Genomic DNA, 27,235 nt, shown 5'->3' with positions numbered 1-27,235 from the left:
GGAATCTGAGACCTCAGATGAACAGTCAAAATGGTTTCCAAAACTTTTTTTTAAAGGTATCTCTCTGCATAGCCCTGGGGGCTGGGATCAAAGGCATGCAGCACCATGCCTGGCTCTACGGCCCTTAAAAAGACGCCCCCTTGATAGCTGCTTCCTGGTCCACATTGGGAGTCATCAGGAAAGCTTTGGTTTCATGGCTGAAGTAGTGGGGGCATTTGGCCCTTTCACAGAACCTGAGCCAGAAGATAGATATATGCTACAGCTCTGTTCTCAGGCCTTCACAATGGTGCTACCTTCGGAGTTTGGGATAGATAGAAGAGAGTGGCTGGAATGCTTCATGTAAGGGCTGGATATAAGCCTTCTTCATTTTTCATATGACCCCAAGATCCTTTAGCTGTTCTCTATTTCCCAGCCTGTATAGAGGGATCCAGGCATCCCTAAAGGGAATTATCCATTCAACTTAGCAATGCCCAAGGTCTCACTTCTCAGGGCCTTGACACTGATGGGAGAGAGTCCTGAGTGTCTTCAAGGGTGGCCAAGGCATCCAACAGGAACCCCAGAATTTCCTGATAGTCTGGGATCAGTGCTTCTAACCGTTTGTCTTGGTACAGAAAAAGAAAGGGCCTTATGGGCCTACATCAGGAAGTTCCAACAACATCTCTATTTTTCAAGTATGGGTGAGCTCTACCTTTGTCCTTGTCCATTGTTGGGGGTCAGGATTGTCTGTTCACTCCTGGGACCAATCTAACTTCACCTTCAAGCAAAATTGTCCTCCAAAGCAGATGAGCCACGACTATACAAACAGAAGCCACTTTCATGAAGAGGCAGAGTTTGGTGCCTCCAGGGATGACAGTGGCCCAGGTGTGTCCTAGGAGGAGATTCTTCTCTGGCTTGTCCGGTCCAGAGGTCAGAGCAAAATGGAAGACAAGAAGGCTAGGTCCATTCTATCTCTGTCCCTTCTATCTATAGTTACTGAAGGGATGGTGAAGGTTAGGAGTACCCAGCCATCAAAGGGATGTCCTGGTACTAAGCCCGAGGTGCAACTCTCAGGACACAGTCATCAGAGCAGAGTTATCACTTGACCTTCGATCTTTGACCTTGGTCTTTGATAGCAGCTGACCCTACACAGGCATAGCCCAAGTGAGATGAGCATGAGGTGAGAGAGACACAATGTGTTTCAGTGACCCGTCCCTTAGTCTCCATTTGACAGCTTACATAGTTATTAGTGAGGTCAACCATAGCAGGAATCTTAGATGGTCTTATTAATAAAATCAAACCTGAGGCCAGGTATTGGGGTGAACTCTGGAAGATCAGAGAAGCAGAACAAGCCACAGCTACCTCACCTTGCCATTTCCTCAGCTGATCCTGTTTCCTCAGACTGGAAGCCTCCAAGTCCTCATCCCAATGGCTCTCAGCTAAACTGCTTCTCGAAAGCCTGAATGCTTAACCAGCCAAATGCTTCTAGTTTCTGGTCTTCACGCCTTATATATCTTTCTGTTTTTGCCATCACTCCCTGGGATTAAAGGCGTGAGTCACCATGCCTGGCTGTTTCCAATGTGGCCTTAAATTCACAGAGATCCAGACAAATTTCTACCTCTGGAATGCTAGCATTAAAGGCGTGAGTGACACCATTTTCTAGACTCAGTATCTAGTGGCTGTTCTGTTCTCTGACCCCAGATGAGTTTATTAGGGTTCACAATATTTTAGGGAACACATTACTACCACAGTCAACCCACATCCACCTGAGCAGGCACAACTGGTAATCTGGTAGAGAAGGTTGCATCTTGGGAAAGGTTTTCCCAAGAGGTTCTAGGTTTGTTGCTTTGGAAAGCCAGAGCCAAATATGTTTTGTTGTTGTTTTGAGACAAGAGTCTCAATATGTAGTCCTGACTAGTCTTGAACTCACTGCATAGACAGACCATGGTGGCCTTGAGCACTCAGAGATCAGTTCTGGATTCCAGAGTTCCAGGATGGCTGGGGCTACACAGAGAAACTGTGCCTGAAGTGTGATCCTAATTAGTCATAACAATAAAAACCCAAGAATCAGATATCAAGGGTGAAAGCTGAAAGATCAAAGAAGCAGAGCAGCAGCCACTAGAAACTTCTATGAATCATCAGACCAAATTGGGGGGTTGGCGTTGGAAAGATCCTGTCTCCACCTGCTTTATATTCCTGTCTACACCTCCCAATGAATGAGCCTCCTGTGTACTGGGATCAAAGGCATGATACTCCCTAGTGCTGGGATCAAAGGTGTGCATCAACACCACCTGGCAGTTTTTCTTTCTTTTCTTTCCTTTTTTTTTTTGTTTTGTTTTTTGAGACAGGGTTTCTCTGTGTAGTTTTGGTGCCTGTCCTAGATCTCACTCTATAGATCAGGCTGGCCTGGAACTCACAGAGATCTGCCTGGCTCTGCCTCCCAAGTGCTGGGATTAAAGGTGTGTGCCACTAGTTTTTCTTTTCTTTCTTCTTTCTTTTTTTTTTTAAAGATTTATTTATGGGGCTGGAGAGATGGCTCAGAGGTTAAGAGCACTGACTGTTCTCCCAGAGGTCCTGAGTTCAATTCCCAGCACCCACATGGTAGCTCACAATGAATCTTATTTATTTATTATGTACACAGAAGAGAGTACCAGATCTCATTACAGGTGGTTGTGAGCCACCATGTGGGTGCTGGGAATTGAACTCAGGACCTCTGAAGAGCAGCCAGTGCTTTTAACCTCTGAGCCATCTCTCCAGCCCAGTTTTTCATTTTTTAACATCATTTATTTTGTGTGTGTTTTCACTCTTGGTGTACTTTTCCACAGCACTGGTGTAGAGTCAAAGGACACCTTTGGGGAATTGTTTCCCTCTATCATGTGGTTGCAATCAAACTCACCACGCCTGCCTTTAGCAGGGAGTGGAATCAACTATGAGATACAGCTGCTGGACACACCAGTGAGAAAACTCATTCTAATTGTGGCAGCACATTCCATTAGCAGCTGACAAAGGAGGTCTGACAGGAAGGATTTGGCTTTTGCCTTCTTATCTTCATGAATCTTGCTAGCAAGTTCCTCTATACTGCTGCTGCTCCAGCTGCCACTTCATTCCTTCACTGGTATCAGAACCCAGCTTCTGTCTTCTCCTCCTCCTCCTTCTTCTTCTTCTTTTTTGGTTTTTTGAGACAGGGTTTCTTTGTGTAGATTTGGTGCCTATCCTGGATCTCACTCTGTAGCCCAGGCTGTCCTTGAACTCACAGAGATCTGCCTAGCTCTGCTTCCCGAGTGCTGGGATTAAAGGCATGCGCTACCACTGCCTGGCTCTTTAGGATTCTAATGTGGACTGAAGACTAGTGGTTTCTCCAGGAAATGTCCAGGCCTTCAGCAGGAGATTGAGACTGCCAAGGCTGCCAGACTGCAGGACTAAGTCACTCCGGGGTCCTTAGCCTGCCCAGTACAGAGAGCCACTGTTGTACTGCTCAGACTGTGTGACTTAAGCCAGTCTAGGAAATCCCCTTCTTTCCTTAAAAATGTTTTAAAGATTTATGTGTATGAGTGTTTTGCCTGTATACATGTTATCATGTGCATGCCTGGTGCCTGCAGAGATCAGTAGGGAATGTCAGATCATCACAGATGGTTATGAGCTCCCATGTGGGTGCTGAGAACCAAACCCAGGCCCTCTATAAGAGTAGCCAGTGCTCTTAACCTCTGAACCATCTATCTGTTGTCTAAATCTCATTTTTGTTTTGTTTGTTATTGAGACAGGGTTTCTCTGTGTAGCCCCGGCTGTCCTGGAACTAGCTCTGTAGACCAGGCTGGCCTAGAACTCAGAGATCTGCCTGCCTCTGCCTTCTGAGTGCTGAGATTAAAGGTGTGTGCCACCACCTAAGTCCCCTTGTAATATGTATACATTCTATTGGTTTTATTTCCCAATTTTGACTAGTACACATGGTGACTTCTCAAAAGCAATTTTGGAGGCGGGAGATCCAGCTCAGTTGGTAGAGTGCTGTTTAGCGTGCAGAAAGCCCTGGGTTCACTCCTCATCACTGTACAAACTGGGCAAGGTGGTATGCCTGTAATCCCAGCATTTGGGAGGAAATGAGAGAATCAGAAATTCAAAGTCATCCTTGGCTATGTAGCAGGTTCAAGACCAGTCTGAGCTACGGGACACATTGTCTCAAAGCAGCAAAAAAATTTTTTTTTAATTTATTTTTATTTTATGTGCATTGGTGTTTTGCCTGCGTGTGTGTCTGTGTGAGGGTGTCAGATCCCCTGGAACTAGAGTTTCTGACAGTTGTGAGCTGCCGTATGGGTGCTGGGAATTGAACCCGGGTCCTTTGGAAAAGCAGCCAGTGATCTCAACCACTGAGCTATCTATCTCTCCAGTCCCCTAGAACCAACTGTTTCAAAAGCACTTTGGAGGAAGGAGTGGCAGTGGACTGAGGTGGCAGATAAGATGGTGGAGTCTGCAGGGATAGATGGCTTCAAATTTGGAGGCAGCGAGAAGAGATGACCGTGACTTAGAACCAGGAGGCATTTAAAAGCAGCTAGCTTGTAAATGGTTAAGAGCTGGAAAGAAGGGAAGGGGCTTAGGAAGACAGGGGACAGTGGTGACTAGGATAGTGTGTGTGTGTGGGGGTGGTAGATAGCAGTGTCCCCAGAGAGGAGCAACCTGGGGAGTGGGCAGGTGGCCCGGAGAGCAGAGGCCTTTCAGAGTCTGTGCACGCCCTCCGCCTCAAACCGCCAACTTTGGAAAGAGCTACAGCTCCATGGAGTCCTGAGGAAGGGTCCACCCACATTCTGTGCAGGCAAAAAGTCCAGCAGGCGAAGACGTTAATGCCCCCAAACAGTTCTCAACATATGATTGATGGGTGTGAAGATGAATTCCATAGTTCCCCTTGCCCTTGGGAGGAGTAACAATGTGAGACCTGTAGCTCGAATTGTAGCGATTCTAATTGGTCTTAATAATAAAAACCCAGAGTCAGATATCGGGGTAAATGCTGAAAGATCAGAGAAGCAAAGGAGCAGCCAAAGTGACCTCTTACCTCCACAAGTCCTCAGACGGAAAAGGGGAGAGATCCTGTCTCCACCTGCTTATAGTCCTCTCTCCTCCCAGCCATGTCACTTCCTGTTCTTTGTCTATACAGACCTCCAGACCTCTATGGTTAAATAGTGGCTAGCTCTGCCCTCTGATCTCCAGACAAGCTTTATTTGTCAGAACACAAACAAAATATCATACGACAGAGACCCATGCTCCCAATCAGCTCCCAAAATCCCCAGAAGGATTTGGTCCCAGTCACCCACAGTGGTGACCTGTTTGAGGGCACCTCCTTTGTTGGCTGCTTTGTTTGGTCTTCTTGCTGCTGGTGCCTCCTGGGTCTACCTCCCACACTAACTACGTGCACTGTGTCATTGTCTCTGGATCTGCTTTGGGAAATTCAGATAAACACTGTCCATGAAAGGGGAAGAAGCAGGAAGCAGACGCAGACCACTGCAAGCAGCTCTTCACCCAGGATTCTGAATGCTCCTAAGATGGGCGGGGCCAAGGTTTGAGTCGAAGGTAAGTGGGTCTTTGTCACCTCAGTTTGCTCTCAACATGACCACAGAGTTGGCGAGAGGCAAGCCCTGTACCCTGAAGATGGATAGTCACCCAGGCCTCAGAGTAGCCTCAGTCTCGGGATGTATAGGATTAGGCAGAGAGACCCCTGGCCTCTGGCTGATTTAGCTCATCTGCTCAGATCTAACCAAGAATAACCTAGCTCTCTGTAACGAAGGACCGGATCGGCCCCAGGACTAGTACAGTCGGGTCCTCCACCCCACCTGCTAGTGGTCTCAGTGTACTCTGTAGGTTCTACTCTGCGGCTGGCTTTGTGTCACGGTTGTGTCCTGGTTAGGACACAAGGCAGCTGGGCTCCCCAACCAGAGGCCCAGGCTACAGCCCTACTGGCCTCCAGGGGGCGCCGCAGCAAAGCTGGTGGTTGGGCACCTCCAGGCTCAGTTGTGATGGGCGGGCTCCGACCCCTTAAGGCCTCAGGTTCCACTGGTTAGCTCCTGCCGAATGCACCCAGTGTGAATCCGACTCAGAACGACACCCGCCTCCGATCTCACCACACCGGTGTTGTGTTGCTCACTGCTGCCTTATTTCTGTCACCGCCCCAGGTGGAACCCAGATGCTAGCCGGCCGGATGTCCATATGCCTGTCTGTTCATTTCGGGTGATCGTGGGTCGGTGCGCCCTACTCCTGCCGTGGCATGTGCAGAGTTAAGGCGGGAGGAGGATTCCCCGAATCTGGGGAGGGGGGAGCGAGGGGCGGACCTGGACCGGCCCCGCCCCACGCCGGAGCGGTGCGGGAGCCCCACCAGAGCCCAGCTTCAGCCCTAGCCAGAGCCAGCGTCAGCGGAGGCGGAACAGCGGACCCCGTGCCCTGGCGGCGTCAGAGATCCAGCGGGTGAGTCCCGCGGGAGGCTCGCTCAGGGGAAGTTTGGGGCATGAAGCTTAGAGCCTTAATTAATCCCACTAGCCAGACCCGCCCCCCACTCTCCTTTGAGTTGGAAGTTTGGGGCCAGGAGGCCGTCCTGCCAAATCCCGGGACTGAGAATGGAGACCCCCAACACAGACACACACAGACAGACAGACAGACAGACACACACACACACACACACACACAGCAAAATGAGGGGGACTAAGGAATGTGATCTTAGGGGGCTCAGGAATCCAGCTGTTTATTCTTATGAAAAGTCCTGGACTCAGGCAGGGACCTTCAAATCCTGTACTCATGCTGGGAATCTGCAGGCATTGCCACACCCCTGAGGATGGACTTCAAAGGGATTGTGGAATCCTGAGGTCTGTCCCTTTGAAGCCTTCACACCTGAGATTGGCTGTTTGCTGATATAAACGGTTGTACTTTGTAGAATGGGACGCTCCTTGTTGTAAGGACTGCGGGTGAGGGACCCTAATGGTTGTTCAAGGGACACTAGATGCCAGTGAGCAAGAGGGTTCAGGACTCCTCTCTTGGAAAACCAAGCTAAGTCTTATTGGGAAGGAAGGGCACTAAGATGGAGCGTTGGGGGTCTCGTTACTTGACTCCACTTCCAGTCTAAGTGATGAAGCTTCTACTTGCTAGTTTTTGAGGTCGGGGATGGGGAGAGTCCTTCATGCCCTTATGGGAAGTGAGAAAGCCGTCTGGGTATCTGGAGTCTATTCTTCTTCCCACCACAGAAGAAGGATCTTCACCAGTAGAGTGCTAATCAAAGGGGGCGGGTCCTTCCCCACAGTGATCTGGGCCTGGCCTGTCTAGCTACTGTGTTATTCATCTGTTTCTTGACAGTGGCCCTGATCCTTTGTTTCCCATCTCTCCTCCAGGTGAAGGCAAGGTCCCTTGGACTGGTCAGACACACCCTTACAGCCCTGGCAGAATCAAGATGAGGCCCTATTGTGTCCCCCCAGTGAGGCCCACAGCCTGAGCAAAAAGCATGGCCTGCCACCGGCAGTGAGCAACATGGCTGCAGGAGGTGGCCGGGCCTTTGCTTGGCAGGTGTTCCCCCCCATGCCCACTTGCCGGGTATATGGCACAGTGGCACACCAGGATGGGCACCTGCTGGTGTTGGGGGGCTGTGGCCGGGCTGGGTTACCTCTGGACACTGCTGAGACACTGGATATGGCCTCACACACATGGCTAGCGTTAGCGCCCCTGCCCACTGCCCGGGCTGGTGCAGCTGCTGTGGTTCTGGGTAAGCAGGTGCTAGTGGTGGGTGGCGTGGATGAAGTCCAGAGCCCAGTAGCCGCTGTGGAGGCCTTCCTGGCTGATGAGGGCCGCTGGGAGCGTCGGGCTACCCTCCCTCAAGCAGCCATGGGGGTTGCGACTGTGGAGAGAGGTGAGTGGCTCATCAAGGAAGGTCCCTCAGGTGCCCCAACAGTCTTCATTTTCTCTTCTCCTGACCGGGTCTGTTACCTCGGAGACTGGATAGGTATTGCCTTGGACATGGTTTTGTCCCCTGTCTCCTCCCTTACCTAGGCTTCCTGCAATTTGCTGTTAATTGCCTCTTCTGGGCTATGAGGTGGGGGTCAGAGCCCAGAAGACCCCCAGAAAGATAGGAGACCCCAGCCACTACCCTGTCCTATTCTTTGTTACTAAGAGACAGTGGGGGGTGTGGCCTAGTGACTCCCATAGTTATAAATAGTCTGGAGTGGGGGAGGGGAACAAGGCCTTGGCTCTGAGCCCAGCAAGTGCTTAAGTGCTTAGACCTCCCCCACCACATACACACCAGGGATCCTGATGTGGACAAAGGCCAAGCCAACCTGGAGATGGTTGCCATGGAAGCCCCCAGCTGCCTGACACATCACCCAAAGGCCTGTCGATGTGCCCCTAGCTGACTCTGAGCACCTAACAGAAGGCAAGAACCTACTCCAGTGAAACAGCGTGGTGCGGTGGTGCTGACCAGATGCCAGGCTCAAGGCTCTGTCCTACAGACAAGCTCATCTCCCAGCCCTAGGCCTCCCCAGTTGATCCCCTTAGTTCCCTTCCCAGATTGAGCTTCATGTGGAGCAAATCTCCTCATTCCTCTACCACTGTCTTAATCTACCCCTCCTCCCCCGTTAAGGGAGCCCCCCTTACACACACACAAACACACACACCTTGTGGCCTCCAGGTCTGACCACCACTCCAGGCTAGCCTGTTTAGATGCCAGATTTGGTTGCCATAGCGTCTCCAAGGAGACTGTGCTGGATTATAATTAGATCGGCTGCCTCCTGCTCTTCACTTAGAGGGGCCTAGGCCAAAGCTGGAATCCCAGCTCTCCTAGCTCCCACTTCAGATGGGCAACAAAGTTTCTGACAAACACATGGGTCTCCATCCACCCCTGGGCCTGACCAAGGGAGCTGTCAGGGCCGGGATCACTAGCCAGACATGGTTGTGAGCTCTGAACCACTCTTTTCTGTGCAGATGGTATGGTGTACGCCCTGGGGGGAATGGGTCCTGACACGGCCCCCCAGGCCCAGGTACGGGTGTATGAGCCCCGACAGGACTGCTGGCTCTCGCTACCTTCTATGCCCACACCCTGCTACGGGGCTTCCACCTTCCTGCACGGGAACAAGATCTATGTTCTGGGTAAGGGCTGAAGGATGTGGGAAGGGGGAGGGGGGATTCCAGATGTCTCCTTCCCTGTAGGTTGTCTGGATTAGGAATCAATCTTAGTCTGAGATGTTAGGATTTGAGAAGTTTTGTTGGGGGGTAATCCAGACCTATTCTAAGGCCTCCTTGGTGGGGCCCAACAGGGATTGGAAAATCAAATTCAGTGCCCCGAGGGCTTATGTGGTCTCATGAATGACCCAGAATCAGGTGTGTACACAGCTGGGTGTAGTAGTCAGGGATGGACCGTTCCACCACCCAGTAAGGAGGCCACCAAGTCCTCTGGGCTCTGTTCCAGGAGCTTCATTTCCTTTCACAGGAGGCCGCCAGGGCAAACTCCCAGTGACTGCTTTTGAAGCTTTTGATCTGGAGACCCGTACGTGGACCCGACACCCAAGCCTGCCCAGCCGCCGAGCCTTTGCTGGCTGTGCCATGGCCGAAGGCAGTGTCTTTAGCCTGGGTGGACTACAGCAGCCTGGGCCCCACAACTTCTACTCCCGACCACACTTTGTCAACACTGTGGAGATGTTTGACCTGGAGCATGGTGAGCAATGCCTCTTCTAGTCTGTGCTGCTCCCCATGGGATGGATGCAAGAGCACTTGTGCGTGTGTCTGTGTGCGCGCACACACCTGTGCATGTCTGTGCACCTGTGCCCTCACCTTTGTGTATGTTGTCTGTGTGTGTACATCTTAGCCTTCTCTCCTTCAGGGTCCTGGACTAAACTGCCTCGTAGCCTGCGAATGAGGGATAAGAGGGCCGACTTTGTGGTTGGCTCTCTTGGGGGCAACATTGTGGCTATTGGGGGCCTTGGTAAGTCTCTGTGCGCTGAGGAAAAGGCATAAAGCAGAAAAGAGTAACTCCTAGCAGGACTGCCGTCTTTAGACTCTGGGGTCAGAGCTTTGTGGGCCCTTTGCCCACTTGTGAACCAGGGAGCTCACGCTTGTTCCAGCTCTCAGGGTGTCTGCCTGCCTGGGGGCTCTAACAGAAGCAGAACAGATGATTGAAGGTGACCCAATCGACGGTCAAAGCGTGAATGAACAAAGATGAACTGGGCAAGGATGGGCAAAGCTCTGATAGCTCGTGCTGGGGTGGTACTTACGGGGGGCCATTGTTTGGGAAAGGGAGCAAAAGGGGCTTCAGCCTCCCATCACCATCTCTCCTTCCTCCAGGGAACCAGCCATGCCCTCTGGCCTCCGTGGAGAGCTTCAGCCTTGCGCGGCGACGCTGGGAGGCACTGCCTGCCATGCCTACAGCCCGATGCTCCTGTTCCAGCCTACAGGCTGGGCCCCGGCTGTTCGTTATTGGGGGTGTGGCCCAGGGCCCTAGTCAAGCTGTGGAGGCACTGTGTCTGCGCGATGGGGTCTGAAGGCCTAGTGAGACCTGTCTACCAGAGCAGCTCAGTAGAGAAGCAGATTGGGCTCCTTTTCACTGCTGAAGAGGCTCCCCATAGCTCTGTAGGATGAGGGAGGCACAGGAAAGGGTACCCGAGTTACTGCCTTAGGGACTGGGGTTGGAGGAGCCTTTGTCTTTAGCACAGGACACACATGCTCACACCTATTTTTACCAACATCTACTCACAAACCATAGCTAGCTCTACCCATGCCCTAGCACTTACTAGGCCCTTTGTCTGCTCTGAAGTGTGAAGAGGAGAGTGCTGGCCTCGCAGGACAGGCCCCAAGAGTTGACCAGGCCTCCTCCAGGCGCCATTCTGGAAAAGCCTGAGCTCCCAGCCTTCCCTGAGGGTCCCCGTGGACCCCAGGAGTATTCTGAGGATGGAGATCACAGAAGAAACAGGAGAATATGGGGAATGCTGGAGGGCCAGAGGACTGCCGGCTTGAGCCTCTATACGATGGTTGTATGACCCGGGGCAAGATGTCTCACCTCTCTGTGCCTGGGCATCCTCATTTGTAAATGGGGATCTCTGAAACTTTCCTGCCCCACCTACCTCACAGGGCTGTTGTGAGGACCCAGGGAGTTTTGGTGTAGAAATGAAAATACTGATAAAATCTGGTGTGTGGCTTCTGACACAGATTCTCATGTTTGTCTTTCTGTCCTCCTCTCCTTTGAAGGCCTCAACTCTCCCTGGGATGAGAGTCCACAGGGAGCTTCTTAAGCCTCATAACCATACCTAAAGTGACCCAGTGTCTCCACTCCACCTAAGCATCAGCTTTGTATTAGGTAACATAAGGTGTCTTGGGTGTCAGGGGACTTGGTAGGATGACCAGAGGACTTCCCAAAACAATGAAATTTCACAAGGTCAGGATGACCTTCAGATCCAGGTCATATGGGGTCTCCTCAAAGGTTCTGCACAACCACAAGGGGAGGGAGCAGCCGCGTGGTGGCGTGGTGGTGTGGTGGTTGGGGCAGTCTCCTTGTTGGGAGGCATCTCTTGGGCAGGACTGTGTGGCTGAGTGGCCAAACCCTTCAAGGCACCTGGCTCCTGGAGGGAGCTGCCAGCCCTTGCTTCTCCCTCAGCCTTGGCTGCTCACTAGTAGGATCCTCAGGTTCTGTGTTCCTGTAGCTACACTGAGTACAAGAGGTTACTCAAGTTATTGGGTCCCTATAATCCACCCAGGGTCAAGGCAACCTTCTTGGACTCTTGAGTCTGTTGCAGGCCCTATCCTTTCTCACTTAGTGGCAAGGCTCCCTGGGCAGCCTCTCCTCAGCTCAGCACACAAACATTGGCACAAATGCCATGGGAGCCAGACACAGGACCTGGTAGAGAGCTGGTCACAGGCCCCTCAGACATCTTGGGCTGTCGGTACAAACACGCTGCTGTGTCAGCTTTTTAATGCTTGGGACCAGTTTAAACACTCAGATACTCCAGCATGAAGGTAGTGCTGCAGCAATTTGGGCCTCGGGATCCCCGGGAGGTCAGGCAGGGTTTCAGCAACTGGCTCTTGGGGCTTTACCTTGGCGCTATCGCAGCGGCTACCCCAGGCCGGCCGGCAGAAGTTATGCTGGTAGGTGGTGCTCGCATAGGGGGGCTGTACCTGCACGAAGTGGACAAGGCGCTGGGGGAGCCTACTGAGTCCTGTGCCTGACCGGAAATCAGTCTGGTAGGAAGATTCCAGAGGTGGCTGCTGGCTCAGTTCCAGCTCGCAGGGCGCCCAGCGCAGGAAGGTGTGCCTCTTCCACAGACGCTCCAGGTCCTTGCGTCTTCCGATCCCCTGCAGCAGGCAGTAGGGGCCCTCCTCAACGGTACGGGCCCTTGGCCCACAGTCTTGGCAACCAGGATTTGCTTGGACCCCATCTAATCCCACGTCAGCTCGGGAAGGATGGGGTTGCGCCTGACCTCCCTAGCCTCTACCCTGCATTCTCAGTAATGTTATCCATTTTAGCATGGAGCCCCTGAGTGGTCCCCTGGGATATTTGTACATTGTTGGGCAAACTAGCCAAGAAAACCACGGCCGAGTTGCCTGTGTCTGGGGGGTGGAATATTTAGCCGTGGGAAAGATTAGGGGAAATAGATGCTTATTTGAGAAACCTTTGCTCTCCTAAAGGTTTTTTCTCTACCCTACTGGCTCCATCCTCTGTCAGCCAGGGGCCCCTCCCCCTTCCTCTTTCCAGCACTCACTTTGTCGTAGGAAGTGCGGTTGTCGTGCTTGGAGAAGTAGTGCTGCTTTGCTGGCTCCTTGAAAGAAGACGAGAAGGAAGGTAAGGGGAGGGGCCGTGTTTACCTGCTCCTGCAGATACTGTCTCAGGGCCCTTATTGGGACAAGATGCAGGAGCCACGACTTCTAAATTGCCAAAGTGCTAACACCCAGAAAGCAATACCCCACCCCACCCCTGTGTGTCTCTTGTCCTGAGCTTGCCCTAAATAGAAGCGTTGGGACATCCAGTCCTCAGTGGAGGACTTTAAATCCAAATTCCCTGGGAGTGGTCTTCAGTCTTCTCCCTCCACAGCATAGCCATGCTCTGAGCCCTAAAAGACATCTGGAAGTAAATACGTCTGTCTCCATCTGAGGGTATCTGCTGGACCCCAGGATCAATAGCCAACTGCCTACTCCACATCTTTGTGGCAAGGCATGGCAGGGCATCTCTAACCACATCCCTGATGAATGAATCACTCTTGAACCCATTTTGCGTACAGCTGAGGCCATGGCAGCTAGCAGCTAGATCCAAATACTTGAGTCTTCTCTATTTTTGTTTATTGTTTTGAATTAAAAATTTTTTTTATTTAATTCATATTTTATGTATGAGTACGCTGCATGTATACCTGCATATTAGAAGAGGGCATCAGATCTTATCACAAATGGTTGTGAGCCACCATGTGGTTGCTGGGAATTGAACTCAGGACCTCTAAAAGAGCAGCCAGTGCTCCTAACTATTGAGCCATCTCTCCAGCTCCTGTTTGTTGTTTTGAACACAGAGTCTTGCTACTTAGCTCAAGCTGAGTTAGAATTCACTATACAGCCCAGGTTAGACTTGAAGATCCTCTGCCTCAGCCTGCCAGATCCTGGAAGGCTGCACCTGGCTTGTCCTGGTGGAAACCACCGTCCTCTATTGCCTGAAGTATTTTGAGAGCTTCCCACCTATGTCTGTGCTTTCGAGATCCTCGCTCCCAGTGTGGTGTCCTCTCAGTAGCCAGAAATTCCTTAAGCACATAGACCAGAGCGAGCACATGTGGTTTGTCAAAAATCTGCAAACAGCTTTTCATGTTTGTAACAACCAAAATCATAATAGTGGTACATGAGAGCCACATGACACATATCCTCTGACTCCATACTAGTCTTCTCTCTAAACACACCAGCAGCTCCTTCTGATCTGGTGAGATCTGCCATGGATGGAGTGGCATTAGCAATGGCTGACAACAAGCACAGATAAAATGCAGAGTTTGGGGTATCTCAGTAGTAAAGTGTTAGCACAGCTGGTTTGAGGCTCTGGATTTTTATCCCCAGAACCAGAAGGGAAAAAAAGAAAAGAAAAGAAAAAGAAAGAAAGAAAGAAAGAAAGGAAAGAAACTAGTTCCATCAAAGATTGATGATTCAATTCAAATCAAGTCTGTGGTATATCTTTAACACTCTACCCTTTTGGCACTTCTTTGCTTAGCTATCACATATCCAGACGTGATCTTCCACAGCATGATAACTCAATGAAGACAGGAAGCTGGCCAGCATTGCTTATACAGAAGGTGACATGTTGGCACTAAAATCTCAGGGCTCTTGGAACTGGGGGTTTAGCTCAGTGCTGAGAGTGGGTTTTGGATGTGCAAGGCCCTAGGTTCAACACACACACACACACACACACACACACACACACACACACACACATCAACTAATAATCAACCAACCAAGGCTGTTTAGTTTTTGTTTGTTTGTTTGAGACAGGGTTTCTCTGTGTAGTTTTGGTGCCTGTCCTGGAACTCACTCTGTAGACCAGGCTGGCCTCGAACTCATAGAGATCCACCTGGCTCTGCCTCCCGAGTGCTGGGATTAAAGGCTTGCACCACCACTGCCTGGCTCAAGGCTGTTTAGAAGGAAAAAAAAAAAATAGAAGAAACTCTTCAGAATCTAGAGCAGGCAAAGGATTCTTAGACTTGACATTAAAATCAAAGCCAAAAATGAAAAAGTAAGCCAGGTGTGGTGGGACCAGGCAGATCAGTAGGCAGTGGTGGCGTACACCTTTAATCCCAGCACTCAGGAGGCTGAGGCAGACAGATCTCTGTGAGTTTGAAGCCAGCCTGGTCTACAAAGTGAGTTCCAGGACGGCTACAGATACACAAAGAAACCCTGTCTTAAAACCCAAAACCAACCAACTAGCCACACAAACAAACAACTAGACCTTATCAGATCCTAAAATATTTCTGTTCTTGGGAATTACTGCTCTTGCAGAGGATCCAGATTCAGTTACCACATGCCTATCAGGTGGCTCACAACCACTTGTAATTGCAGGTCCAGGGGATGGACACCTTTTGGCCTCTTCCAGCACCTGCACACACTTGGTGAACATAAAGTCATGCAGGCACATACATATACATATAGGAATAAATAAATCTTTTTAAAAGTTGTGCTGGGTTGGGGATTTAGCTCAGTGGTAGAGTGCTCGCCTAGCAAGCGCAAGGCCCTGGATTCGATCCTCAGCTAAAAAAAAAAAAAAGTTGTGCCATGTCTATAATCCTAGCATTTAGGAGGCTGAGATGGGAGGCTTGTCACTAGTTCAAGGCCAGCCTGGGCTACACAGGGAGGCCCTATCTCCCAAAAAGGTTTTTCCTATGAAAATCCATAAGAAGAGGATGAAAAGCAAGCTACAGACAGGGGAAAAAATCCTTGCAAACCACATATTCAACAAGGACTAGAATTTAGTATATATAATGATATCATTGCAACAGTAAAATAACAAACAATCCAATAAGAAATGGACAAATAACATAAAGATGTTTCACAAAAAAAGATATTCAGATAGCAAATAACTTGAAAAGATGCTTAACGTTATTAAATACTAGAGAACTGCAGATCAACATCACAATGAAACCTTATCACCTGTGTATCAGAATGGTTCAACCTAAAAATAGAGACAATTTCAAGTGTTAGTGAAAAAGCAGGGAAATTGGATCATTCATGCACTGTTGGTGGGAATGTAAAATGGCAAGGCTACAGTGGAAAACAGCTTGACAGTTTCTTTAAAAACTAAACATGCAACTACCATATGATCCAGCAACGGAGCTTCTGGGCATTTATCCCAGAAAAAAGAAAACTTATGTTCACCCAAAGATCTGCACAAATGTTCATAGCAGCTTTATTTATAAGAGCCAAAACTGGAATCAGCTCAGATACCCTTTAATAAAGCAAATGCTCAAACAATCCAATACATACAAACCATAGAACGCTACTTAGTAATGAAAAGAAACAAGCTATTTATAGCCACAACCACTTGGATGACTCTCCAGGAAATTACACTGAGCCAGAAAAACCAACCTCCAAGGTTGTGTGCTGTATTATTACACTTGTATGGCAGTTTTTCCCTTTAAATCATTGATTTGTGGAGACAGGATTTCACATGGCAACCCAAACTGTCCTGGGCTCACTGTGTAGCTTAGGCTAGCTTCAAACTTGTAGCCATCTTCCTACCTCAGTCTCCCAATGCTGGGATTATAGAAGTGGGCCACAACGCCTGTCTAATTTTTTTTTTTCTTTTGAGACGAGGTCTTCCAGGCCTGGAATTTTAAGGCTTCCTGTTTTCTGCCTTTTTAGTATCAGAAGTATTCTAAGTGTTAACCATCACACTGGGCCCAACATTCTCAACTGACAGAATTTTAGAAGTTAAGGCAGTTTGGTAGGAACTGGGAAGGAACAGAGGCACAGGAGGCAGGCAGGTATACTGGCAAAAGGCCAACACCAAGGTTCTTGGTGATGTTGGGTAGAAAATTGTTAACTCTGCTGGTGGCTATGTGAACCTGCACTGGATAACACACTACAGATCTTAGTACATATACACCAATACAGGCATAACTGTGGCAATTTGAATGAAATTGGTAAATTTCAATCATGTCAATTGTTATAGCTTTGTAAAAAGTTGCTGTTAAAGAAAACTGGACAAAATGAAAAAGGGTTCTCTAATATTTCTTCTAAGCATTTATTAATGTATACTCATTTCAGTGAAAAAAGTCTGAGGCCTGTAAGGTGAAAGGTATACACATGTGTGAAGTAAGTAAATAAATGTAACCAAGCATTATTGTGCACCCCCTGTAATCCCCAAGATAAAGGAATGGAGACAGCTGGATCAGAAGTTCAAGGCTAAACTAGAAATGCAGTTCAGTTAGTAGAGTGTGTGTCCATCATTCATGACGTCCTGGGGCTGGTCTCACCAGTACACAAAGTGAAATGTTGGACAGGTGACATATATGCTGATCCCTCTACATGAGGACAGCTCTCAGACTGGATGAGACATGATAAATCTTGTTGGCTACAGAGTCCTCCTAACTTATTATTACATGTTATCCTTTCCTACGGCGTGGATAGAGGTTTGGTTATACAGTCCAAATGGACTTATAAAGTTGACAGATGCCAGCGGGCAGTGGTGGCACACACCTTTGATCCCAGCACTCGGGAGGCAGAGCCAGGCGGATCTCTGTGAGTTCAAGGCCAGCCTGGTCTACAGAGTGAGTTCCAGGAAAGGTGCAAAGCTACACAGAGAAACCCTGTCTCGAAACAACCCCCCCCAAAAATGTTGACAGATGCCTTTTACCTGCTGAAACATAAAACAACAACAACAACAACCCCCCCCCCCCCCCAAACAGAGTTTCTCTGTATAGTTTTGGTGCCTGTCCTGGATCTTGCTCTGTAGACCAGGTTGGCCTTGAACTCACAGAGATCTGCCTGGCTCTGCCTGGCAAAAAATCATCTTTAACTGACTTGTGCACTCTGCACATTCCATATTTGTGTTAATGCAGATATACATGCTACCTTTAAAAGTTGGTGTTTTGGAGGGGAAAAAAGGACCAGACACCAATAAAGGCAAGTAGCTAGGTGATCTAGACTTTCAGAATGCCTGTGTTGCAGTTTCCTCAAAATTTTACATCTAGAACAATTTCAAAGCTGCTAGCTGAGATGGTCCAGCCTCCTAGATTGAATAGCCAAGACTTCTCATAAGCTCTACATTTTCCAATCAAAAAGAGACTAAACGAAAAATAATATAGCCAGCTCTCTCAGAACTTGATCATTATTTCAATTTTCTCAGGGTCCCCTAAAGGTGCTGTCACCTTCCCCCCACCCCCCATAACAGGAAGCAGTCCAGAGAACACAATACCCACATTCCCAAGAGGTGGAGTGGGTAGTTTTTGGTCATTTGGTGGATTATAGATAATTGTCATTATTTAGGGGGGTTGGTTACAAACTGTTACTGGTTATGGTCAGGGAAAGAGCTAAACAAAGGAGATTAGATTCAGGGATCTCTTTCTAAAGGGAAAAAGGGGGTTATAGTATAGAAATGTGATAAAATGTTGATTGTTAAGTCTAGTTTTGAACAACCACTAGTTTCAAATATTTTACAATTTGGATATTGATAAAAATTTAAGGTTATTTTTGTTATACTGTATTGTACCTATGCAGCTCAATTTAAAAAATATAATGCAAAGCCAGGTGGTTGTGGCACATGCCTTTAATCCCAGCACTCACTCATGAGGCAGAGGAATGCAGATCTCTGTGAGTTCGAGGCCAGCCTGGTCTACAGAGCAAGTTCTAGGACAAGCTCCAAAGCTACACAGAGAAACCTTGTCTCAAAAAAAACAAAACAAAAAATTAGTCCTTGAAAGAAATTTAGGGTAATAAAGAAAAACAGGTTAGTAATTAGTCATCTATGACTATCAAACTTAGAGTCATGTTAGAGTATAAGGTCAAATAGAGATATATTTTAGATAGGTAGATGGTCTTCAAACACTTCAGAGACTATAGAATATGGCATTTAAGATGTTTTAATACATAAAGCTTTTCATGACAGTGAGATGTGTTTGCTCCTGGCAGCACCAATCTGCTTCCAAAAAGGATGATGGGCATCAAAGAATCTCCATATGGAATTTGCTCTCACTGTGTCCAAGTTAGCCACTGGGCAACTGTCTTTGCCTCCACTGCTGACAGTATGCTATCTAAACCAGACAAGCAGGACACAAAAGAAGGTGAGTATCAAGCTTTGCCAAGACAAGGTAGGATAGTCCTTCAAAATTCCTAGTTCACAGGAAAGCCTGTCAAATATTCTAGGCCTGTAGGCTGAAGATGGATACCCCAATGTTGCAAAGGGACCTTGGGTGATTGTCCAGGCAGCCAGATGTCTCTGTCATTTCTTACTCTGCACTTCCTGTTTAATCAAGTAATATTATATTCTTCTGGAGTCTCTGATTGAATTGAAGATTAGATAGTTATAGTTACAGTTTTCCTTAGGTTTTTTTTGTTTGTTTGTTTCTTTGGTTTTTTTTTGTTTGTTTGTTTGTTTTTTGTTCTTTTTGTTTTGATTTTGGTTTTTGGTTTTTTTTGGAGACAGGGTTTCTCTGTGTAGCTTTGTGCTTTTCCTGAAACTCACTTGGTAACACAGGCTAGCCTTGAACTCACAGAAATCTGCCTTGCTCTGCTTCCCATTGCTGGGATTAAAGGTGTGTGCCTGCCCTCTTCTGGCATGCAGCCAGAACACTGTATACATAATAAATAAATCTTAAAAAAAAAAATCAGATTCAGCCAGGAGGTGGTGGCTCACACCTTTAATCCCAGCACTGGGGAGGCAGAGCCAGGTGGATCTCTGTGAGTTCGAAGCCAGCCTGGGCTACCAAGTGAGTTCCAGGAAAGGCACAAAACTACACAGAGAAAGATAAGGGGGTTGGGGATCCAGCTCAGTGATAGAGTGCTTGCCTAGCAAGCACAAGGCCCTGGGTTCACTCCTCAGCTTCAAAAAAAAAAAAAAAAAAAAGCGTGTGCCACCCAACTCTGATAATTGTTCTTATTGTATATAGTCTTACTATGTTAGAGTTAAAACCCTTTTTATTTAGACAGAAAGGTAGAAATGTTGTAGGATATTTGTGCACTGTGTGAAGATATATTGCTGTGATTGTTATGATAAAAAGCTGAATGGCCAATAGACAGGAGGTATAGGTGGGATTTCCAGGGAGAGAAAGGAAGAGGAGGAGGAATCTAGGCATGCAGGAGAAGCCAGGAGACACAGAGAGGAAACAGGAGGTGCAAGATGGAAGATAGAATGTAGATTAATATAAATGGGTTAATTTAAGTTATAAGAGCTAGTTAGGAACAAGTTTAAGCTATAGGCTGGGCTTTCATAATTAATAAGAAGTCTTTGTGTCATTATTTGGGAGCTGGCTGGTGGGACAGAAAACAACTCGTTTCAGTGGAAGTGAGGGCATCGTCCTATGATCTCAGCACCATCAGAAAATTCAAGGCCATCTTCAGTTCCAAATGATTAAAGATCCTCTCTCCCAAGCTGGGCGGTGGTGGCTCACACCTGTAATCCCAGCACTCGGGAGGCAGAGGCAGGTGGATCTCTATGAGTTCAAGACCAGCTTGGTCTACAGAGCTAGTCCAGGACAGGCTCCAAAGCTACAAAGAAACCCTGTCTCGAAAAACAAAACAAAACAAAAAAGATCCTCTCTCCAAAACAAGAACATGGGGTTGGGGATTTAGCTCAGTGATAGAGCGCTTGCCTTGCAAGCACAAGGCCCTGGGTTCGATCCTCAGCTTCCAAAAAAACAAAACAAACAAAACAAAACAAAACAAAAAAAACAAGAACAAAGTCCAAGTTCATCCATAGCTACACAGAAAGTTCAAAGCCAGCTTGGGCCAGTCTCAACAAAAATAAATTAAAAAAAAGGAGTCAGGGAGTAGATTCTGTGAAGCTAGGTTCGTCTTCAAAGTGCTTGCTATACATGAGGATCTAGGTTCCATCCCCAGAACCCCCATAAAAAGCTAGATATGGTAGTATGGTGGTGCACCCTTGCAACCCCAGGGCTGGGGAAGTAGGGACAGAAAGATTCCTGGGGACTTCTTGGCCAGCCAGGTTAGCTGAATTAGCAAACCCCTAGTCCCAGTGAAAACCCCTTCTCAACATGGATAGCTGTCCTGAGGAACAACAGTCAAGGTGACCTCTGACCTCTATGTACATATGCACACAAGTACACACACACACACACACACACACACAGACACACAAATTAAAATGTGGAAGCCCAGGACAAGTTCTAACTGACCTCCAGGTTTCTCTCATCTCTGTTCTCAGGGGCAGAGTCACACAGCCTAGAATGAATGCTTTTGTTGTTGGAGACAGCTCTGATTCTGGAAACTCATTATTCCTACAGTGGCAGGATAATCTATCAACTCCCCCAGATTCCAGTTTTGCTCTCTCACAACTGTGGGAGCCTGGTGAGAAGGAGTCATTTCCTCTCCGCCCAGGCAGTTCTGGGGATGCTCGTCCTTCAGAAGAAGTATCAGCTGCATGTTTTGTCTCTCAACTATTTAGGCTTCTCTTCTACTGAGGTACCCATGGTATCTGAGCAGGTGGGACTAGAGACATGATTCTTGATTAAGAGACCTTGGGGAGAAAGATAGGTTCCACTGGGAAGAGGCAGTGTCTACATGTGGGAGAGCTAAGGGTCCTGGGAAAGCTGCACAGTGTCACATCAGTGAGGTTCTGAGAGAGGAGCCTCTGTGTTGGAAACATGGGGTGCAACAGGGTGGGAGTAGTACCCAGCAGCACAGCCAAAGGACCTGCTCCATCCAAGAGTGTTTATGATTCGTCTGTCTGACTTTAGGAACAAACAGGACTGATATTACAGTTCCCAAGGGCCAGGCAGGTAAGGGCTAGAATAAATCCATCTGGTTTCAAAGAAAAATGAAAGAAGAAAAAAAATTTTTCCCATACCCAAATATCATAGATGAAATTTTCACCATCTCTAAACCAGAGAAAAGTGTTCCGGTGTTTCAGGAAAGCTTTTAAACAACAATTACTACAATCAGCCAGCTGAAGCTGGGGCCTCTCCGCCAATGGGAAGTAAAATATGCACCTTCCCTGGGCAGCCCTGTTAATTAAACAGGCTTAGAGTGAGAAAGAGCCATGAGACTTGACATTTATTCAACTCAGATCCAATACATACAGATCAAGATGTTTGGAGCATTTGATAATGCAAGAAAATGCCTCAAGTCTTCAATTGGATCATCAGCCAAAACATGTCTCCTGTATATCCTGAGGGGTGGGGTTCCTGAGGTGGAGGGTTCCTGAGGGATGGGTTCCTGAGGTGGAGGGTTCCTGAGGGGTGGGGTTCCTGAGGGGTGGGGTTCCTGAGGTGGGGGGTTCCTGAGGGATGGGTTCCTGAGGGGTGAGGTTCCTGAGGTGGAGGGTTCCTGAGGGGTGGGTTCCTGAGGGGTGGGGTTCCTGAGGTGGGGGGTTCCTGAGGGGTGGAGTTCCTGAGGTGGGGGTATTCTGAGGGGTGGCTTCCTGAGGGGTGGGGTTCCTGAGGTGGAGGGTTCCTGAGGGGTGGGTTCCTGAGGTGGGGGGTTCCTGAGGGGTGGAGTTCCTGAGGTGGAGGGTTCCTGAGGGGTGGGGTTCCTGAGGTGGAGGGTTCCTGAGGGGTGGGGTTCCTGAGGTGGAGGGTTCCTGAGGGGTGGCTTCCTGAGGGGTGGCGTTAATAAATCAAGAGGATGTTTGCTCTCTGGGATGAGAGCTGCCTGAAGGATTTTGTAAAAACCCAGCTGCAAGGTTCTGGATTGCTTCTGCCTCTGTACTACTAGCTGTCCGTTTTCCTTTCTCTCTCTTTAGTTTAGGACAAGATGACCTTGGACTCTGTATGTAACAAGGCTATCTTTGAACTCCTGACCTTCCTGACTTCACCTCCCAAGTGCTGGACTGGAAGGTGGGCAATCTGGAGCTGCGTTTGGGCCTGGTTTTGAAAGCATGGCCAATAAGTCCTTCCAACTGGAAATGCTAAGAATGCTAAGAAAGCAGTTCCTGAAGGACCCGGACGGCAGATCTTAGAGGACCTGGCAAAAGGCTAGGGGAGAAGGTGCAGTGGGTAGAGTGTTTCTCTGGGCTTTCCTCCCTGGCCTTATTTAGAAGGTAGATTGAGTACATACATCACTATGACCACTGGGAAGCCCTGGGAGGAGACAGGAAAATAGGGAAATGTTTCTTACCCACTTCTGCTCTCGACTGACTGTGTTTCTGTCCCCAGGAGCACTGGTTCTTTCAGGGCTCTTCCCTGCACACCTACCTTTCTCTTCTGGGTTCTAGCAGCTATGCTGCCCCGTCCCTTTGGGCTCTTCTGGGATAACAGTAAAGACCATTTGCCCACTTTTTTATTTGTTTGCTCAGTTTTGTTTTTGAGAGTCTCATGTACCCTAGGCTGGACTCAAGCATACTATAAAGTCGAGGAAACCTTTAAATATATGAGCCTTCTGTGTGCTGGGATTATAGGCATGTGCCTTGTTTATTCAATGCTCTGGATCAAATCCATGGCTTCATGCTCACTAGTCAGGCACTCTACCAACTGAGCTACACTCCCAACCTGTGTGTTTGAGACAGGGTCTTACTATGTGGCTAAGATTACTGACATGTACAACCAAGCCCAGACATTTGGCTGTTAAACAGTGGCACTAGCTGGATGTGGTAGCTCATAAGTATAATCTAGAACTTGAGAAGTTGGAACAGGATGGTTGTTATATATTCAAGGCCAGCCTGAGATACAAGATGAGTTAGGCCAGCCTGGGCTTCAGAATGAGACCTTGTCTCAAATCTTATTATCCCTCCAAAACATACAAAATCTTGTGAGACTGTCTTTTCCTGAGGCTTCAATACCTGCTGTTTTGTAAGCAAATACTCCTGTGTTTTCCTATTTTGAGCTTTTCAATGTTGTGACTCTGACTGGTGTACACACCTCGGCTTCTCCTTGTCTACAGGTCTGAAAATGGTGGAGGGCTGGGCCTGCGTCCTCCTCCTGTGCTCCTGGATCCTGCTTCTGCTTTTCTGACCCTCCTACGCTCCCTGTTCTCCCCAGTCTTCCCTGGGCACGTATTTGGGCTGGAACCAGCCACCACCTGCCCAACTAAGAGGAGGCTTGCTACTCATGCCCAAATCCTAGAACTGGGAGGCTGGTTGTAGGTTTTTGTGGCCTCAAAGAATCTGAAATTAAGGGAAGTTCAGCAAAATTCAAGGTTTGCTTCCTCAGTTTTGAAGGCTCTGTTCCTCATTGCTACCCACACTACCTTGGCTTAGAACCTTCCCCCATCCCAAAGGATCCACAAACAAAACTGCCCACTTTGGTGCCTGATCTTCTCTACCCTTTTGGTAGCGATCTCTGATCTCAAGGACAAGGTCCCAGACCTCCTGCTGTCCCAGGGGGAGGCTATTCCCAGGTACCTGTCCTGTCGGTCTACCTCTGCAAGGGCTGAGATGGCCCTTCCCACCCTCTGCCCTCAGGGATGCTTTGTACCTCACATCTCTGCAGGAACACTGCTGGAGGAGGAGGCTTGGCTGCAAAGCGGTACTCTCCAGCACTCTCACTCTTGACTTGGCCGCGGAAGTGCCCGTAGAAGCCACTGTTGTGCTGTGACAAGGCAGGTAGGAACGGTAGGAAAGCCCACTTAACCCCCTGCCCCAGGCTTCCAAGAGATAAGGAGCTCCTCCTTAGAGTTTCTGACCATAGAGTTTGAACAGTCATACTCCTGGTGTGGGGCCAGCACAGAGTTGTCCCCATCTTTCACTGGGACAAGTGTTGATCTGTTCATGCTGTGCGTGTGGAGGGAAAGGGCATCTAGTGAGAATGCACTTCTGTAGGCGAAGCTACCGCTGAGCGGGGTGGTGCTCCCGTGAGATCTGAGAGTGAATCAGTCCCCTTTCTTTCTCCTCCACGATATTAGGAGTGGACCAAGGGCTCCCAGGAACCAAGAACCTGACAGATATCCCTTTTGAACCTATTGGCAAGGTTGTGAACATTCATTTACCATACACTTGGTATTCTGGGGTAAAAAGAGGTACCTCTGGACATGGGGCACTGAAACAAGGCATAAAAATTCCCCGCCGGGCGTTGGTGATGCACGCCTTTAATCCCAGCACTTGGGAGGCAGAGCCACGCAGATCTCTGAGAGTTCGAGGCCAGCCTGGTCTACAAAGCAAATTCCAGGAAAGGCGCAAAACTACACAGAGAAACCCTGTCTCGAAAAACAAAAAAACAAAAACAAACAAACAAACAAAAACCCTTCCCAACGGAGGAAATAAATGATAGAGAACCTTCTGGATATAAGTCAGAGGAAGGTACTGGCAAAACCCAGAAATCAGCACTTGCCAGCCAGGCATGGTGGCTCATGCATATTATCTAAGCCTGTAATCTAAGCAGAACTGAGATGGGAGGATGCTGTGAATTCAGGGCTATACTGAGATACATAGAGTGTGCTGGCCAACTACAGTTGAAGAGTGTATCCCCCCCCAAAAAAAAAGAAAAGAAAAGAAAGAAAGAAGGAGAAGCCATGTTAGAAACAGAAGGGGTCCAGGGTAGTCAAAGTAGGATGGGAGAGGGTAAGTGGGGGAGGAAAATGACCCAATACATTTATACACATGTAGTAGATGGCCAAAGAATAAAAATATGTATATATTTTTAGGGCTGGAGAGATGGTTCAGCAGTTAAGAACACTGACTGCTCTTCCGGAGGACCTGGGCTGGATCCCCAGCACCCACGTGGTGTTTCACAACCATCTGTATCCCTAGTCTTAGGGAATCTGATGCCATCTTCTGGCCTCCTTGTACATCAGGCACACAGACATAAAGAGAAAACATTCATACATATAAAATAACAAAAAAATTAAAATACACTTATAAAAGAAAACATTCACACACATAACCAAAAACATTCATAAACATAGGATTAAAAAATAAGAAAAAATAATTTAAAAAATACACATAAAATTTTTTAAAAATCTCAACAGCCTGTGGAAGGGCTGTTCTGTGCTGATATCGTTAGATGGACACACTGTGGCCCAGTCCTTTGGTACTGAGTCCTTTTGAAGATCGAAGTCTCCCATCATCATGACTCTAAACGGAGGGGCTTGGCTTGAGGCTGGGCTTGAACCACAACAGCAGGCTCCTTGCCATCTCCTTCCATTTCATTGAATATTGCACCTTAACTGTCTACCTGTTCCGGTGCTGTTTGTGGACACCCTCTCACTCTGTACTCAGTTAAGTTTAACAATATTTGAGTTTAACAGCATTCACTGTGTTCCAGACATGGGGGGTGGGCCCAGGAAATAATAAAAATATTGATATCCTGGTTGGCCAAATTAGAGAGCAGGTAGTTTGATGAGGCTTGGGAGGACCAATGAAGAGCTAGATGCTAGAGGACTAAGAGGCTCAACTGGCTAGCAGGAGAGCAGGAAGCAAAGCAACCTTCAGAGGTATGGAGGTCGCAGGAGGAGGAGAGGGCAGCTCAAAGGCCGCTGCCCACCCGGGTGCAGATGCAGATGCAGATGGATGATACCTCACTTTGTCCTCATGACTCACAAAGACTACATGCTGGCCAAAGGGTTAGGATTAACTCTTACCCAGGAGCCTATTAAAGCACTTTGCATCTTCCCAGGAAGGGAGCCAAAAAGGCAAACTGTCCTCTTGTCTTTTTGGTGCTACATCTGAGGAGAGAATTTCAAGAGGTCAGCTTCTCGTTGCTTAGTAACAAAAGGAGGCTGTGACTGCACAATGCTGCTGTTGAGGCGGGAGCCAGCCTCTTGCCTTCCTGTCCTTGCTGCTCTGTTTCTTCTGTGTGAGGGAATTTCGGCTCTTGTGATGCTGGACCTGGCAGAGTCTTTCCACAAACATGCAGAGTTCCACAGGAGAGTCTGATGAACTCACGGCCGAAGAAATACTAACGACCACTGTAGAGGAGTACTGCGTCTTAAAAACTCTGACACACTAGGGACATACATTAGAAAGCTTTCTATGAATTCAGAGGAAATGTCAAAAAGGTTGGTTGCTCTTAGGAAAAATCGCCGCTTCACTATCAAGTTCTGCTACCATCTGATGGATTTTGTGTGACTAGGAATGCCTTTTTTTTTTTTTTTTTTTTTTTTTTTTTTGTCTTGTTTGGTTTTTCGAGACAGATTCTCTGAGTGTAGTCCTGGCTGTCCTGGAACTGGCTCTGTCGATTAGGCTGGCCTTGAACTCACAGAGATCTGTCTCCTCTGCCCTCCCCACTCTTATCCCCAGTACTGGGATTAAAGTCACTCACCACCACTGATGGCTAGGAATGCCAATTTTTTCAGGTGAATGCCATGGGGCTTATGTGAGGGAGAAGAGATTTGGCATTATGGTCTAATTCTGGGCAACTTTGAGCCAATTATATACTTTTATTTTAATCTATAACAGAGACATGAGCAGTTCATACTTTTTACCAAAACAAGCTGGCTCTCCAGAAAGCTTCAATGGAAGCTCAACTCCAAGGTCAGGGAAGGAAAAAGCTGTGTAAGGTAGGCTAGGAAGAGGGAAAAAAGATTATTTTACTTGTATGAGTGCTTGTCTTCACGTGTGTGCATGAGCACCACATGTGTGCAGTACCAATAGACACCAGAAGAGAGTGTCAAATTCCCCTGGAACTGGAGTTACAGAAAGCTATGAATTTCCATGTGGGCGCTGGGAACTGAACCTGGGTCCTCTGGAAGAGCAGTC

General features: G+C 48.1%; 2 protein-coding genes across 4 annotated transcripts; one reads left to right on the top strand and one right to left on the bottom strand.

The window, feature by feature from the left end:
• Nucleotides 1–5,164: 5,164 nt before the first annotated feature.
• Klhdc8b (kelch domain containing 8B) lies at nucleotides 5,165–11,129 on the top strand. 3 transcript variants are annotated; one of them, XM_036193953.1, is made up of 7 exons: nucleotides 5,165–5,532; nucleotides 6,132–6,420; nucleotides 7,335–7,702; nucleotides 8,914–9,078; nucleotides 9,419–9,643; nucleotides 9,809–9,910; nucleotides 10,270–11,129. In XM_036193953.1, exons 3-7 carry the CDS (start codon nucleotides 7,471–7,473, stop codon nucleotides 10,464–10,466), a joined length of 921 nt encoding a protein of 306 aa, XP_036049846.1. In that variant the 5' UTR covers nucleotides 5,165–5,532; nucleotides 6,132–6,420; nucleotides 7,335–7,470; the 3' UTR covers nucleotides 10,467–11,129. The 3 variants fall into 3 exon arrangements, with proteins under 3 accessions (XP_036049846.1, XP_036049844.1, XP_036049845.1); XM_036193951.1 differs by having other exon boundaries at nucleotides 7,335–7,846; XM_036193952.1 differs by lacking the exon at nucleotides 5,165–5,532 and having other exon boundaries at nucleotides 5,946–6,420; nucleotides 7,335–7,846.
• A 751-nt stretch (nucleotides 11,130–11,880) lies between these two features.
• On the bottom strand, nucleotides 11,881–26,215 carry C7H3orf84 (chromosome 7 C3orf84 homolog). Its single transcript, XM_036193656.1, has 4 exons — nucleotides 26,119–26,215; nucleotides 24,018–24,131; nucleotides 12,678–12,734; nucleotides 11,881–12,291 (listed from the first exon to the last, which is right to left on the bottom strand). Exons 1-4 carry the CDS (start codon nucleotides 26,143–26,145, stop codon nucleotides 11,881–11,883), a joined length of 609 nt encoding a protein of 202 aa, XP_036049549.1. The 5' UTR covers nucleotides 26,146–26,215.
• Between the last annotated feature and the right edge of the window lie 1,020 nt (nucleotides 26,216–27,235).

The sequence above is a fragment of the Onychomys torridus genome, chromosome 7, assembly GCF_903995425.1.
Source record: "Onychomys torridus chromosome 7, mOncTor1.1, whole genome shotgun sequence".
Taxonomy (NCBI): domain Eukaryota; kingdom Metazoa; phylum Chordata; class Mammalia; order Rodentia; family Cricetidae; genus Onychomys; species Onychomys torridus.
This window is presented reverse-complemented; position numbering and strand designations above follow the sequence as displayed.

Coding starts and splice junctions, on each gene's coding strand:
- C7H3orf84 (XM_036193656.1), bottom strand. CDS start 26,145: ATGCAAAGTGCTTTAATAGGCTCCTGG. Junction 24,132..26,118: donor GTGCTTTAATAGGCTCCTGG/GTAAGAGTTAAT, acceptor GCCTTGTCACAG/CACAACAGTGGCTTCTACGG. Junction 12,735..24,017: donor TGTTCCTGCAGAGATGTGAG/GTACAAAGCATC, acceptor TCTTCTTTCAAG/GAGCCAGCAAAGCAGCACTA.
- Klhdc8b (XM_036193951.1), top strand. CDS start 7,471: ATGGCTGCAGGAGGTGGCCGGGCCTTTGCTTGGCAGGTGTTCCCCCCC. Junction 7,847..8,913: donor GGTTGCGACTGTGGAGAGAG/GTGAGTGGCTCA, acceptor TTTTCTGTGCAG/ATGGTATGGTGTACGCCCTG. Junction 9,911..10,269: donor TGTGGCTATTGGGGGCCTTG/GTAAGTCTCTGT, acceptor TCCTTCCTCCAG/GGAACCAGCCATGCCCTCTG.